The sequence below is a fragment of the Vombatus ursinus genome, unplaced genomic scaffold (genome assembly GCF_900497805.2).
Source record: "Vombatus ursinus unplaced genomic scaffold, bare-nosed wombat genome assembly UNPS02014821.1, whole genome shotgun sequence".
Classification (NCBI taxonomy): domain Eukaryota; kingdom Metazoa; phylum Chordata; class Mammalia; order Diprotodontia; family Vombatidae; genus Vombatus; species Vombatus ursinus.
In genome coordinates this window covers 50543200-50557093 of record NW_020954599.1, presented here as the reverse complement: position 1 = coordinate 50557093, position 13894 = coordinate 50543200, and the positions used below count along the sequence as shown (strand labels likewise).

The 13894-nt window shown below is 36.0% G+C and overlaps 1 protein-coding gene across 5 annotated transcripts in view; it reads left to right on the top strand.

Moving 5' to 3' along the window:
* CLCN3 (chloride voltage-gated channel 3) overlaps nt 1–13894 on the top strand; it is a 106799-nt gene that overhangs the window by 32717 nt on the left and 60188 nt on the right. Inside the window, exon 1 of one of the 5 annotated variants that reach the window (XM_027837425.1) lies at nt 11884–12142. The exons of 3 other annotated variants lie outside the window; for them this stretch is intronic. In XM_027837425.1, coding sequence (XP_027693226.1) covers nt 12064–12142 — 79 coding nt within the window. In that variant the 5' untranslated portion in view covers nt 11884–12063. Of the gene's footprint in view, nt 1–11883; nt 12143–13894 lie in introns of those variants that run through there. One more of the 5 variants, XM_027837427.1, reaches the window with a different exon arrangement.

Genomic DNA, 13894 nt, shown 5'->3' with positions numbered 1-13894 from the left:
CTTAAAGAGGTCTGGGATCATTGAAAAGCATTTGGCCTCTTGGTCCACATAGGAAAAACCAAGTGAATGAAGAATGTCTGTTACCCAGATTTCAACCTGCATTTGAATGGACGCCCTGTAGGTCTTGTCCAACAGTATGTATATCTGAAACCAGCCATACATATGGACAATCAGCTGGGCTCAGAGTTGAAAAGGAGTAAAGAGAGCAGGCTAAATTGTTTTCAGGAAATTGCAAAGCAGCTTTACTGACTTTAAGCTTCTCTTAACAGCAAAGGTCCATCTTTTCAATTCAAACATTTTACCAGTGTTATTGTATGCCAATGAAAGATGCAACACCACTACTTTCAAAGAACTGAAGTTGAATATCACACAGAAGGCAATGGAAAGGTCTGTAGTAGATGTGAACAGGTGGCAACATATAGCCAAAGTAAAACAAGAGTAAAGGATGTCATCAAAAATTGTGAGACAGAAAGAGAAGATAGGCTGATCACATGGCGAGTGTGAGGGATGACAGGTAGGTGGTCAGAATGCTTCACTGGTACCTTCTTATATGTTGAGATAAAACAGAGGAAGGTTTCTAGCTATGTGGGGTAGACTTCCTATAACAAATTTTTGGGACTTGCATCATAGACAGATGTGGATGGGTTGTGACCTTAGAAGGGTCATTAGAGGGAATTCCTGAATTAATGAGATCATAGACCCATTTGAGTATTGAGAGTGATTGCATTAGACATAAAGTTTGTGTTGGTATGGTAGTAGACATGTATTAGTTTAAAAATATCTTTGAAATTTCTTCATGCTCATGTCATGTGTCTAAATCGTTTGCCTTAAGTACCTTAATAGCAAGAATAGTAATGACTGTGTATTATGCTAGTCTATAATATAGAATATAATATTGAATAGGTTGTAGTCCTAACTCCTTTGCCCTCTGGAATATCATACTCCATGCCCTCCAGACCCTTAATGTAGAAGCGGCTAAATCTTGTGTAATCCTGATTGTGTTTCCACAGTACTTGAATTGTTTCTTTCTGGCTGCTTGCAATATCTTCTCCTTGACCTGGGAATTCTGGAATTTAGTTTAAACCAATTTTAACTGGCTGGTTCCAATACATGCTCCCAAATATGCTGAATGTAAGGCTTCCACCGCCTGATAAGTGATACGCAGAAGCAACATTCCCAACCACATTTTGTTAGAATCACACAAGACCTAGCAGTGGCGACACTAAAAGATTGCAGGTCTTGGAACGCTGTATGTTGAAGAGCAAAAGAATTGGGCTTCTGGCTGAAAATATCATACCCAGCAAAGCTAAGCATAATTCTGAATGAAAAAAAAAAAAAGGATAGTTGATTGATTGTCAGACTTTCAGGTTTTTGTTAAAAAAAAAAAACACACTGAACTCAATAGAAGATTTAAAATGTAAGAGCCAAGAGAAATATAAGATACGTACCAATGACCAATTACAAGAGACTAAATAAGGATAGACTGTTTACCTTTTGTCTATGAAAAATGTAAAACCTAGGGGCAGCTTGGTGGCAAAGTGGATAGAGCACTGGCCCTGAAGTCGGGAGGACCTGAGTTCAAATCTGGTCTCAGACCAAACACTTGACACATACTAGCTGTGTGACCCTGGGCAAGTCACTTAACCCTAATTGCCTTTAAAAAAAAAAAAAGAAAAAATGTAAAACTTACATCTAAGATTGTTACTAGTAATTAGGTAACTTATAAGGAAGATTGGGGCAGACTTGAGTATGATATGAATTCAAAAAGTAGAACTGTTCAAGTACAGCTAAAAGAGTAATTAATTATCTTTTACAAATGAGGTCCAAGAGGAAGAACTGACACAGAGGAATTAGATGGAGGAGGAGGGCTGTTAGTTCTGGAAACCTACTTTCATCAGGAATGGGTTCAAGAGAGAATGATACATATATATCTAGAAAAGTATAAAAGTCTTCTAAATTTAGAAGGAAATAAAACTAAGGAGATGGGGGGGAGAAGATAAAGGAGGGATCTTTAGAAGGGAGAGTGTGAAAAGGGGATTTAGATTTAGGGAAATGGGAAGATAAGGAAAGGCTTCTGGAATGGAAATAGGTTAAGTAACAGGAGGGTAAGTTAGCAGGTAGAAGTAAAATAGAGGAGTTAGGATAGATAGGAAAAAAAGAGATATGCGCAAACATAAAAATAAAGATTAGGAGTTCCTTCTTTCTCTTAGGGAAAGCATGTGTTTACATGTGTATGTATGTGTATATATATATAAGTATGTGTATATATCAATACCTATATATAAATGTATCCAATGTTCAGTTGTAGCCTTGGGGTGCAGGGTGGGGGGAGGGAGGGGGAAAAAAGAGCAAAGTAAATAGTGTACAGCAGAGAGCAAAAGAAAACCTACAAGGAAGAAAACATGGACAGCTTTCAACATAATGCATAGTATTATATATATATAGGCTTTCTTGAAATGAAAAGTTATTGCTATATATTTTGAATCATCTATGTTCTGCTGTGCACATGACTTTTTTTTGTTTTTTCTTATTTTATATTTAAGTTTATGCTTTTTTCTTATTATGTGTTTAAGTTCTAGCATTTGTCTAAAATAAAAAAAGTAATAAAGGAAGTAAGAGTCATAGGCAAAAAAAAAAAGTGCTGCTATAAATATCTTGGTGATTATAGAGCTTTTCATTTTTGTTATTGACCTCCTGGAGGTATTTGCTAGCAATGCGATATCAGAGTCAAAGGGTTTAGACATTTTAGTTACTTGTTTTGTGTAATTCCATATTACTTTCCAGAATGGTTATACCATTTCACAGCTTCTTCGACAGTGCATCAGTGTGACTGTCATTCCACTATCTCTCCAACATCGACCGTGTCCGTCTCTTGTCATCTTTGCCAGTTTGCTGGGTGTGAAATGAAACCTCAGTGTTGTTTTGATGTATTTATCTTATTCCTAGTAATTTAGCTCCTGTGATTTTAATTATCTTCTCTATGCATATAACTCCTAGATCTATATATCTAGCCCTAATCCCTTTCCTTGTCTTCAGGTCTGCATTACCACATGCCCTTTGGATATTTTGAACTATCTGTCCCATAGACATCACAAACCTAACATATCTCAAACTGAATTCATTCCCTTTCCCCTGAAAACCCATTCCTTATTGCTAACAAAGTAACCACTATCTTTCCATTTGCCCAAGTTTGCAACATCATTGTCATCCTTGACTCTCAATCCAATTCATTGCCAAATCTTTCCATTGATACTTCCTCATCATCTCTCATATCTTTCCGCTTTTCATTTATCCAGCCACCATAGTGGTTTAGGCTCTTATTACTTCTTAGCTGGACTAATTGCAATAACCTTCAGATTGGTCTCCTTGCCTTAAGTTTCTTCCCTCTCCATTCCATCACACAGCTCTCAGAGTGATTTTTTTTTTAAACCAAAGGCTTTAATTTCATATATATATGTGTGTGTGTGTGTGTGTATATACACATATATACATATATATACACACACATACACATATATACATATATATTATATAGCCACATCTATACGTGACTATCTATGTATCTATATAGCTATATCAATACATATATCTATAGATCTACAAAGGTTCCTTTGCAGTTTTTCTTTTGTATTAGTTTTTTCATTTTTTAAAATATGTATTTTATTTTTTCCCAATTTCTAATTTCCAATTAGATGTGAAGACAATTTTTAACATTCATTTTAAAAAAATTTTTGAGTTCTAAATTTTCTCCCTCTCTCCCTAACGTCCTCCTTAGGATGGTAACAATTTGATATAGGTTATATATGTGCAGTCATGTAACACATATTTCCATATGTTGTGAAAGATGAAACAAACTAAAAGAAAAAAACCGTGAAAAAAAATAAAGTGAAAAAGTATACTTTAATCTGCATTCAGACTCCATCAATTCTTTCTTTGGATGTGGATAGCATTTTCCATCATGAGTCCTTCGGAATTGTCTTGGCTTATTGTATTGCTGAGAATAGTTAAATCATTCATAGTTGATTGTTGTACAGTGTTGCTGTTATTGTGCACAGTGTTCTCCTGATTCTGCTCACTTCATTTTACCTCAGTTCAAGTAAGTCTTTCCAGGTTTTTCTGAGAGCGTTCTGTTTGTCATTTTTTATAGCACAGTAGTATCCATTACATTCATATACCACAACTTGTTCAGCCATTTCCCCCATTGAGGAGCATCACCTCAATTTCCGATTCCTTGCCACCACAAAAAAAAGCCGCATCTATAAATGTTTTTGTCTGAATAGGTCCTTTCCCCTTTTTTTCTTTTTTTAATCCTCAGAGTGATTTTGCTGAAGTACAGTGGCTAATACTGTTATTCTACTCAAGAAACTCCAGTAGTTTCCTCTAAGATCAAATTAGACTTTTCTGTTTGGTGTTTAAAGCTTCAGCCTACCTTTCCAGTCTTGTTACTCATTACTTTCCAACCTCTACTCTTCAACAAATTTACCCTCTTATTATTCTTTATGTGTAGAACACCATCTCTTGCCACTGTGTTTTACATTTACAATCTCCCATGCCTAGAATTCACTCGCTCCTTGCCTCTCGTAGAATCCTCAGTTTCCACTAGGACTAAACTCAAGTGCTTCCTTCTGCATTAAGCATTTCCTGATCCTTCTAGCTGTTAGTGCCTTCCACTCCAAAATTTCTTGTATCTATTTTATGTGTGACTATATGTGTAATTGTTATCTCCTCTGATAAAATGTAAGCTCCCTAAGATGGTAGGGATTGTACATTTGTGCTTCTCGCATTGTGCCTGGTACATAATAATTACTTGTTGATATATGGTAAAAGTAAATTTAATTACAATACCATATTTCTGCTTTACTGGATTCAAAGTAATTGACTACATTATAAAAATTAATGTTTATTTAGAATTATGCAAATGAGGTGACTAAAACATCTATACTCTTTGACCCAGAGTCCACTAATAGGCTTATATCCCAAGGAGGTCATTGATAAGAAAAAAATCTTATATGCTCCAAAATATGTATAACAGCACTTTTTGTAATGACAAAGATTTGGAAGCAAAGTCGATTGGGGAATGACAAAACAAATTGTGGTGAATAAACAGAATATTACTGTGTTGTTAAAAAATAATTACAAATACGATGAATACAGAGAAGAGTGGAAAGATTTACACAATCTGATGCAGAATGAAGTAAGCAGAGCCAAGAAAACAATACATGCAATAACTGCAACAATGTAAATGGAAAGAACACCAATTTGAAACAATTTGAGCATTACAAAGAACAAGTATTAACCCAAAGAAGAGAAATAAGAAAACTGCCCTTATCCAGATCCTTTGCAGATGTTGGAGGTGTTACAGACATGATATATTGCATGTGTTTTTCAGACTTTTTCATTGTATTGATCAGTTTTGTAGACTTTTTTTCTCTTCTATTTAAATTTTTTTTTCTTTAAAAATATTTTTTGTTATTTGAGATGGTTCTCTGGGAGGGGAAGGGAGAGGGATAATGAGGAAAATTCTGATGATGTAAGAAAACAGAAGATATCAATATCCTGGGCAAGTCACTTAACTTTTTAGTCTCAATTTTCTTCTCTGTAAAATGGGGATAATAATAGTATTTACCTCACAGAATTGTTATGTGGATGAAATGAAATAATATGTTATGGGTTTTGCAAAACTTTGAAATGCTATATAAATGATGGCTATTAATAAATGTTTTTATTCATTCATAATGATCTTAAATAATTTGAAATTATTTTTAGTTTTCTGAAACTGCTTTTCACTTAATAAATAAGTTGATTGCAACAAATTAAAATTTATAAAAACATTTGCATTGCTTCATTTCTACTAGGCAATATTCCATAGGAAAAAAAAATATTTTGGTCAAGCCAGTTTTCCTTCATTGTTGTGTATTAGTGAAGTTGTATTACTTTCTAATGGAGATAAACCTTTTTTTCTAACATATGCCACCTGACTTATCACAAAATCTATACCTACAGTGTAAAGTAGAATTTTTCTGTTATTAAAAATGTGCATTTATTAAGAGTAATATCAAAAGGTCCCTTTACTCTTAGCTTTATATAAATTTCACTGCTCTCTGTTCTTCAGACATATCTTGTGCTTACTTAAATTGCTATGTCCTAATTAACGCTTTAAATCCCTTTTTTTCTCCTTTTGACTCTTCACATTATACCCATTTTTTAAAGTTCAACTTTGATGCTGTGCTCTAACAAACCTTTCTTGCTCCGTCTCAGAATCAGTCTTCTCCCCTTCAGACCTTACAAAGCACTTTATTTTTTCTCTTTTCAACACACTATCAGGTGTTAAAGTTGTCTGTGTTAGTGTTATATTCCCTTACTAGGCTCTAAGCTCTTTAAGGATTGTTGTAATATCTGAACTTTATATTTCTCTATGAAGAGGGGTAGGGGTTTTGGGGTGCTCCTAGATGCACAGAGGCACCCCAAGATCACGGGAGGTTTTGGGGTGCTGGGAAAAAGCCCTAGATCATGGTGCGGATCTGCCTGAAAGAATTCAACCCAGATCTTCTTCCAGCCAGAGAAAAAGTTTATTAAAGATAAATCACATATAGGCCAGGTCACACCCGTGAGGACAAGCGGGCTTGAGAGTCTCAGCCTCTGGGTGTGAGATGTTCTCAGCGTCTGAATGGGGGCTGGGGGCTAAGGTGGTCAGACCAGGGGATGCTTGTGAGGACTAGCAGGCTTGGGAAAAGCTCAGCCTTTAGGCATGAGAAATTCCCAGTCTGAGTGGGGCCTGGGGGCTAAGGAGGCCAGGTGAAGCTCCTAAGGACAGCAGGCTTGAGGCAGTCTCAGCCTTTTGGGCATGAGATGCTCAGTGTCTGAATGAGGGCTGGGGTGGATAGCCCATGTGACTCTGACTCTGGAGAGGGCATGAGGGTCTCAGCCTCTAGGCTTGAGAACAGCTCACAAAGGTGAATCTTAAGTACAGAAAGATTGTGGGAGGGATCTAGGAGTGGCCAAGTAGTTTGGGGTGAGGGGAGGCAGGGCCTAGGGAGATCTGGATGGGAGTGGCTAGTAAGCTGGGGTGAACAGAATTCCTGGGTCCTGGACCTTGTGGCACCTAGCTAGGATTAAGGGTGGTCAGAGGAAGGGGGGTTGGTTGGGTCCCTTTGGAAGGTAATAAACAATGAGAATAGATAATGAAGGGAGCTGAAAGGGGGGAAGTTTGCTTTCAAATGGAGATAAGGCAGTTTCTAAAACTTAGGTTTTCCTGGGATGGTAGACAAACTGAAGCCAGGTTCTTTTTGGGGCCAGAAAGGAAAGCTGCATATCAAAAGGTCAACAAATGGGAGCCAAATTCTTTTTGGCGAAAAGGGGCAAAGGTAAACCCCTTCATCTAGTGGTTACAAGTATTTTACCTACACTAGACACTTGATAAATGTTTATTGAATTAAGTTAAATAAATCTGTTGTTATTCAGTCATGTCCGACTCTTTGTGACCCTGTGGTATCATACTGTCCATGAGGTTTTCTTGGCACAGATACTAGAGTGGTTTGCCATTTCTTTCTCTAGCTCATTGTACAGATGAGAAAACTGAGGCATGCAGGGTCAAGTGACTTTATCAGGGTCATATAGTTAGTAAGTGCCCAGGGCTCTCTATCCACAGAGCCATCTAGCTGTTCTCATTTAAATAAGCTTTTCTATGCCTTTTAAGAAAAAAATGCTCCTTTTTACTTGTCAAAGGGAAAAGTAATATATGAAGTGGTTAATTTGAGACTGATAACACATTCCCCAGAGTTACTATGTCTGAACATTATAAAATAGTTTCTATTTTTGTCCGCTTCAGGGGGAACTGTCTTTTTATATCAGTTCATAGTAAGATAACATAACATATCCTGGTGGAAATATTAAGCATGTATGGCAAGAAAGTCATGACAATACTACATATGGTTTGTTAGTCTGTTATCCTAATAGTATCTTACAGTGTTTGAGGAAGAAAGGTAATGTTTTCTAGTTAGTTGAACTCATAGAAGTAATAATACTGATTTTTTTTTTAGTTTAATATTTTTAAGTTCATACATTTGGTGCATATTATTTGAGAGTGAAAATCTTAAATTTGAATCCCTGGTTACTTTATGTATTACTATTTTTCTATTTGGTTTTGTTTCTTCTTTCTTGTAAGTTCTGTCTTAATCTGTTTCTAAAGACTGCATAGGGTTCTTGAGTCTTTGGCTGAGTTCCTGGCAGATTCCTCAGCCTCTCTTCCCCCACCACTTAGGCACCATTTAACCCTACTTATTGATAAGTCAGTTACATCTAGTCTGAGTCAGAGTCCTCTGTCCTTTCTAACCCTGCAAATCCGAAGCACTTTAGTTTATAATCAGCAGGTTTAGAGGATTCATTCTGGCTATTTACAACTTTTTGTATGTAGTTTTTAAAAGATCTTTTGTTGAGGTAAAACTTTTTTATGCATACTTGGTTAGTATATTCTGTTTTAAGGACATTCTTGATATGTAAAAAATTACTTTCTTAAGCAGTGGTGACCTATTTCTTTTACTTTTCCGGGATGCCGGTAGATCAGGAATAGCCACTTGGGAAGCTTTCTAACAGTAAAACACGTTTTAATTTGGAGGGGGGTGGTATCAAGATGTGGAAAAAAAGTCTCTAACAGGAACTGTACATAGTAGGCCTAAATAAATATTTCTTCTTTATGATGATAATAATCTGTTGACATAAAGATCTGTGATTGTGACTGCACTAGTTTTGAGGAAAATATTTACAGATGAGAATAATTTTTAATACTAGACAAGAATAGTCTCATTGCCATTGCTTCCTACCAAAGAACAGATTCTGCATGTAATTGGAATGGAAAAGGGGTAATAGTCTTTATATTGGCTTCCTTATGTTTGACTCTAGATCATTCATGATCCTTCTTGATAGCTCCTTTTGTTTAATGGAACTGTAGTAAGCAGGTTAGTTTTAGGAAAATGGGTACATATTTCTTAGTAAAGTTTTAGAGTGTTTGGATTTAGATCTTAAATCGTCACCAACATTTTTTTTTTTTGGATCATCACAAGGACAGTTTTGCTTTATTCCTAAATCTACAAAACTGTTCAATACAATTGCACTATAATTATACTCTAGAAATAATTGGAGTCATAGGATTTAGAATTTGAAGGGACAGTCCTTTCCCCTTATTTTATAAATAAAGAAACTAAAGCCATAAGAGCTGCATCACTTGCCCTAATCATACAGAAACAGTCAGGTTTTGGACTTGGGTCTTCTGGACACCAAATCTAGTGCACTTTTCTTTTGTTTTTCCTTTTTTTTTTTAATTGTTGAAATCAGTCAATCAAAAATAATTTGTTAATGAAGCATTATGGTACAACACTATGTTTCCAGGTCATTGTCTTTTTGTCAGCAGTGAATTAGATATTATATCCAGCTCCCGAAATGAAAAGTTATTACCATAATGAAATTGTTTTGAAGAGAGTTCCTTTATTCTAGTTAGTACCTCCTTGTTCTGTTCAGTGCACTCTACATAGGTTCATGTGAATCCTTCCAGGTTTTTCTGAAAGCATCTTGCCTATCATTTCTCTTTTTTTATTTTTTAAATTTTTAAAAATTTTTAATTAATTTATTTTGAATTATCATCAATCATTTCCATAAGCTTTTGAGTTTTAAATTTTTCTCCCCCTCCCTTCCCACCTCTCTCCCCAAGACAGCATGCAATCTGATAGAGGCTATACATACATATTCCTATTAAACATATTTTCACATCAGTGATGTTGTAGGTAAGAATTAGAACCAATAAGAGGAACCACCAGAAAGAGGAAACAAAACACAACAGAAGAAAAAAAATAGCAAGTAGTATGCTTTGATCTGCATTCAAACTCCATAGTTCTTTCTTTGGATGTGGATAGCATTTTCCATCATGAGGCCTTTGGAGATGTCTTAGATCCTTCTGTTGCTGAAAAGGGTTAAGTCTATCAACATTAGTCATCGCACAGCGTGGCTGTTACTGTGTACAGCGTTCTCCTGGTTCTGCTCATTTCACTTAGCATCAGACCATACAAGTCTTTCCAGGTTTTTCTGAAGTCAGCCTGTCCATCATTTCTTATAGCACAATAGTTAGTATTCCATTACATTCATATACCACAAGTTGTTCAGCCATTCCCCAATCGATGGGCATCCTCTCAATTTCCAATTCTTTGCCACCACAAAAAGAACTGCTATAAATATTTTTGTACATGTGGGTCCTTTTCCCATTTGTATGATCTCTTTGGTATATAGCCCTAGAAGTGCTATTGCTGGGTCAAAGGGTTTGAACATTTTTATAGACCTTTGGGCATAGTTCCACATTACTCTTCAAAACGGTTGGATCTAGTGCACTTTCTTTACCATATTATCACATTTCCTCTAATTTCAATGTATATGCTTGAGAAAAAGATCAAGCCCACATGAGTGCTTTGAATTCTCATATGTGTACATATCTGTAAATATATAGTATACATGTCCTAAGAAATAAAAAACTGAAGCAAATGTACCTATATTTTGCATAGGTGTATATATTATAGTGGATATTAGTATATTTTTATAGTGGGGAGAATGCTAAACTTGGAGTCAGAAGACCTGGGTTTTAATTTTGGCTCTATCACTTGGTTGTGGGAAAACCGCTTAACTCCCTTTCTGAACCTCAGTTTCTTTTTCAGTAAAATGGGGATAATAGACTACGTCATAGGATTGTTATGAGTGAAGTGTTTGGTAAACCTTAAAGCATGATTAGAAATATCTCTTTATTACATACTATATATACACAATATATGACATAATATATACAACATGTGATGTACAGCATCCATCCATACTATATACATATATGTTAAGTAGTATATAAAGTATGAGTTTTTATATATGGAGAGGAAGCATGGTATAATGGAATCAGGAGTTCTAGATTTGAAGCATAGTTTAATAAACTATTAACTTTGAACTGTTAAACTATCTAACTTTAGATACTAGCTGTGTGACCTGTGTAGGTCATTTCAATCTCTCTGAGCCTCAATTCCCAAATTTGTAAAATGAGGATAATATTACTTACCCCATGGTTTTTTTGGTAAGGACCACATGTATGCTATATTTGCATATATGTATGTTTAAGTAATTATATAACCTTACATATGAGTATAACATCCTAAAATTCCATGTTATTTGGTTTTCATCTAATTATTAGATCCTTTTTTCTTTATGTTTTCAATTTCTCTTCACTGTTACTAAGTTCTAGTAGCTAGTCCCTTGGGAAAAAAAATGGTCAGTGGAACGGAAATACTGTATTCAATTGCATGAACTCTTACATTTCTTTATGGAAGGTTGCTCTACATTTAGCTTTTTATTAGTATGGCAAAAACAGAATTGGTGTAGTTTCCTTGTAGCAAGGGTGTTGTCGCCTCTTGGTATTTTGTGAATTGAAATTGTAGAGAATCCTGATTTCTTTCATTGTTCAGCTGAGGTCATATTGCTGTATGCAAAATGTATATCTATACTCTGAGCAAATAGACATACATTGCAACACATCAAATGCATAGTGTGTATCAAATGAACACTTCTTTTCTTATATGGATATTAAAAGGGTATAGTTATTTTTTAGTGTTAAGAAAAATTGCAAGGGTACACATTGCACACATTTTCTTCCCGTAGCTGCTTCAGAAGCTAAAGGTTGCTTCATTTTTTCCCTCTAAACCAGTTTCGTCTGTTATTACTTGGAGCTTAGTCATCATTTACGTAGCTGAGCCCCATTAAGAAGGCTGTTCCGCCCCTAAACTCTGCTAGATTGTAGCCACTAGCAACCAGGCTGCAATACTTTCCCTTTGATGACATCATTGGCTGTGGAAGGGCCGGCCGTGGCTGGAGCCGCGGAGCTGCCGCCGTTCTAAGCCGGATCAAACATGGCCCCTTCGAAGCCTGCCGCCGCCGTGGAGCTGGGGCTCTCGGGCTTTTAAGCAGCCAAGTCCGCTCTTTCGGATTTTTCTTTCTTTTTTCCTTCTTCTTCTTCTTCTTTTTTTTCCCCCAATTTTAATTCTACTCATGGATGTTTCTTCTGATCCTTATTTACCCTACGATGGGGGAGGAGACAACATTCCCCTCCGAGAATTACATAAAAGAGGTAACGCCACCCCCGGGGTCGGGACTGCGTGCGTGCGGGGCGGGCGCCCGGCCGAGTCCTGCCGGCTCTCCTGCAGCCCCCGCCTCCCGTCCTCCGCCTCCTCTTCCTCCTTTTTCTCTCCTTCCCCTTCGTCCTTCTTCCTCCCCTCCCCCGCTTCTCTCCTCCCTTCCCCCTCCTCCCCTTCCTCCTCCTGACCGAGGCTTTAGGTGCTCCAGGGGCCGGGGAGGTGAGAGGGATTCGGGATTCCAGCCTTTTCGGATCTTTATGCAGTCCCGATTCCCACCCCCCCTCCCCCGTGGCAGTTTTTCCCAGTTGCTTCAGATCACATCTGAGAATGCCTCCATCTTCCTTTTTATGGCAGGCATATTTATCACTTGTTTTACTGGTTTACCAAGACTGTATAGGTTGACGTTGGAAAAACTAGTATGTTTTCCTTCTTTGGATAACTCGTCATTGTCTTTATGGTAAATTAGGAACTTGATGGCTTCCAGTTACCACGAAGCTTTTAAACTGCCCTTAACATTTAGTATACAGTTTTATGATTCTCTTTTAAATTATGTGATAATGAAGGACATTTTTTTTGTTACTTTTCTTTACATTTTTTCATTAGATAATTTAAATTTGCCTGGATTTTTTTTTCTACCTTATTATCAGGCGAAGCTTTTTTTTTTTTTAAAGTTGCCATGAATTTGATTGTAAAAACATAATGGGAAAAATTTTGATGTTATTTTTACACGTAAGATAAATGAGTTTGGTTTCTGTAAAAAGGAAAATCACATTGCATTTCTTGGCATAAGTTTTTTTGGCCAGCATTTCATCATCTGCTAATTATGCAGGATTTTATTGCTCTTATTTTCATTAAATTGATTACTACAAAAAGTCTTGTCACCATTCACTGGTGACATTTTATTCATCTTTTAGAATGAGGACTTGGTTTCTGAACTGAAATCCCAAATTTACTTTGCCTTTGATCTGACTCTTACGGGGAAAAATAATTAGGTCATGAATTTATTTTGCTTTTCAGCTTATAGATTTCAAGACTTTTTGTGTTCTAATGTGTCTCGGATTTATTTTGGTAGCAAGTCATATTAGAATTAACAGTTCTATTTTATTATCTTGTAATGTTCTAGATGATTTCTTGATTTTTAAATAATGAACTTAACAGAATGCCTTAATTTTAAAAAAATTAATCTTAAATGACTTTTTTGTTCATAAATAACTCCTCATGTTTCTGAGCTTCACAGTTTTAAAAATAGCCCTTTAAACAGAAAAAAAAGGTGAGAGCTAAAAAGGTGAACTTGTTCACCAGTTGTAACATTATTCACTGCATGATAATCATGTAATAGAACAAGACAGCTTGTGTTTTCTCTGGGCTGTTACAACATGCTTTGAGTGTGAATGATCAGGGGATCAAGAAATTTGAATTCCTTATATGAAACCTATCAGCTCCTATAGTGCTTGTCTTATAGTGTCTCTCTTAAGATAAACTAATGTAAACCACACCATGATCTATGTGAGAGTTGGCATAATTACTACTAGTAGTCACCCATGAAGTACTTAATTCATAACATATTGGTAATTTATCTTTAACCTGTGTTTAATAATTTTGCTAGTTTTAATATCAAGCCTGTTCAGTTCTTGAGAGATTGTTTGATCAATGTTGGTAAGGGGAGATCTTAACTTGAAGTCCCCAAACTTTAGAAAATATTTGATAGCTATTTCAATATATTTGTTTTTTTAAAAATTCTATGC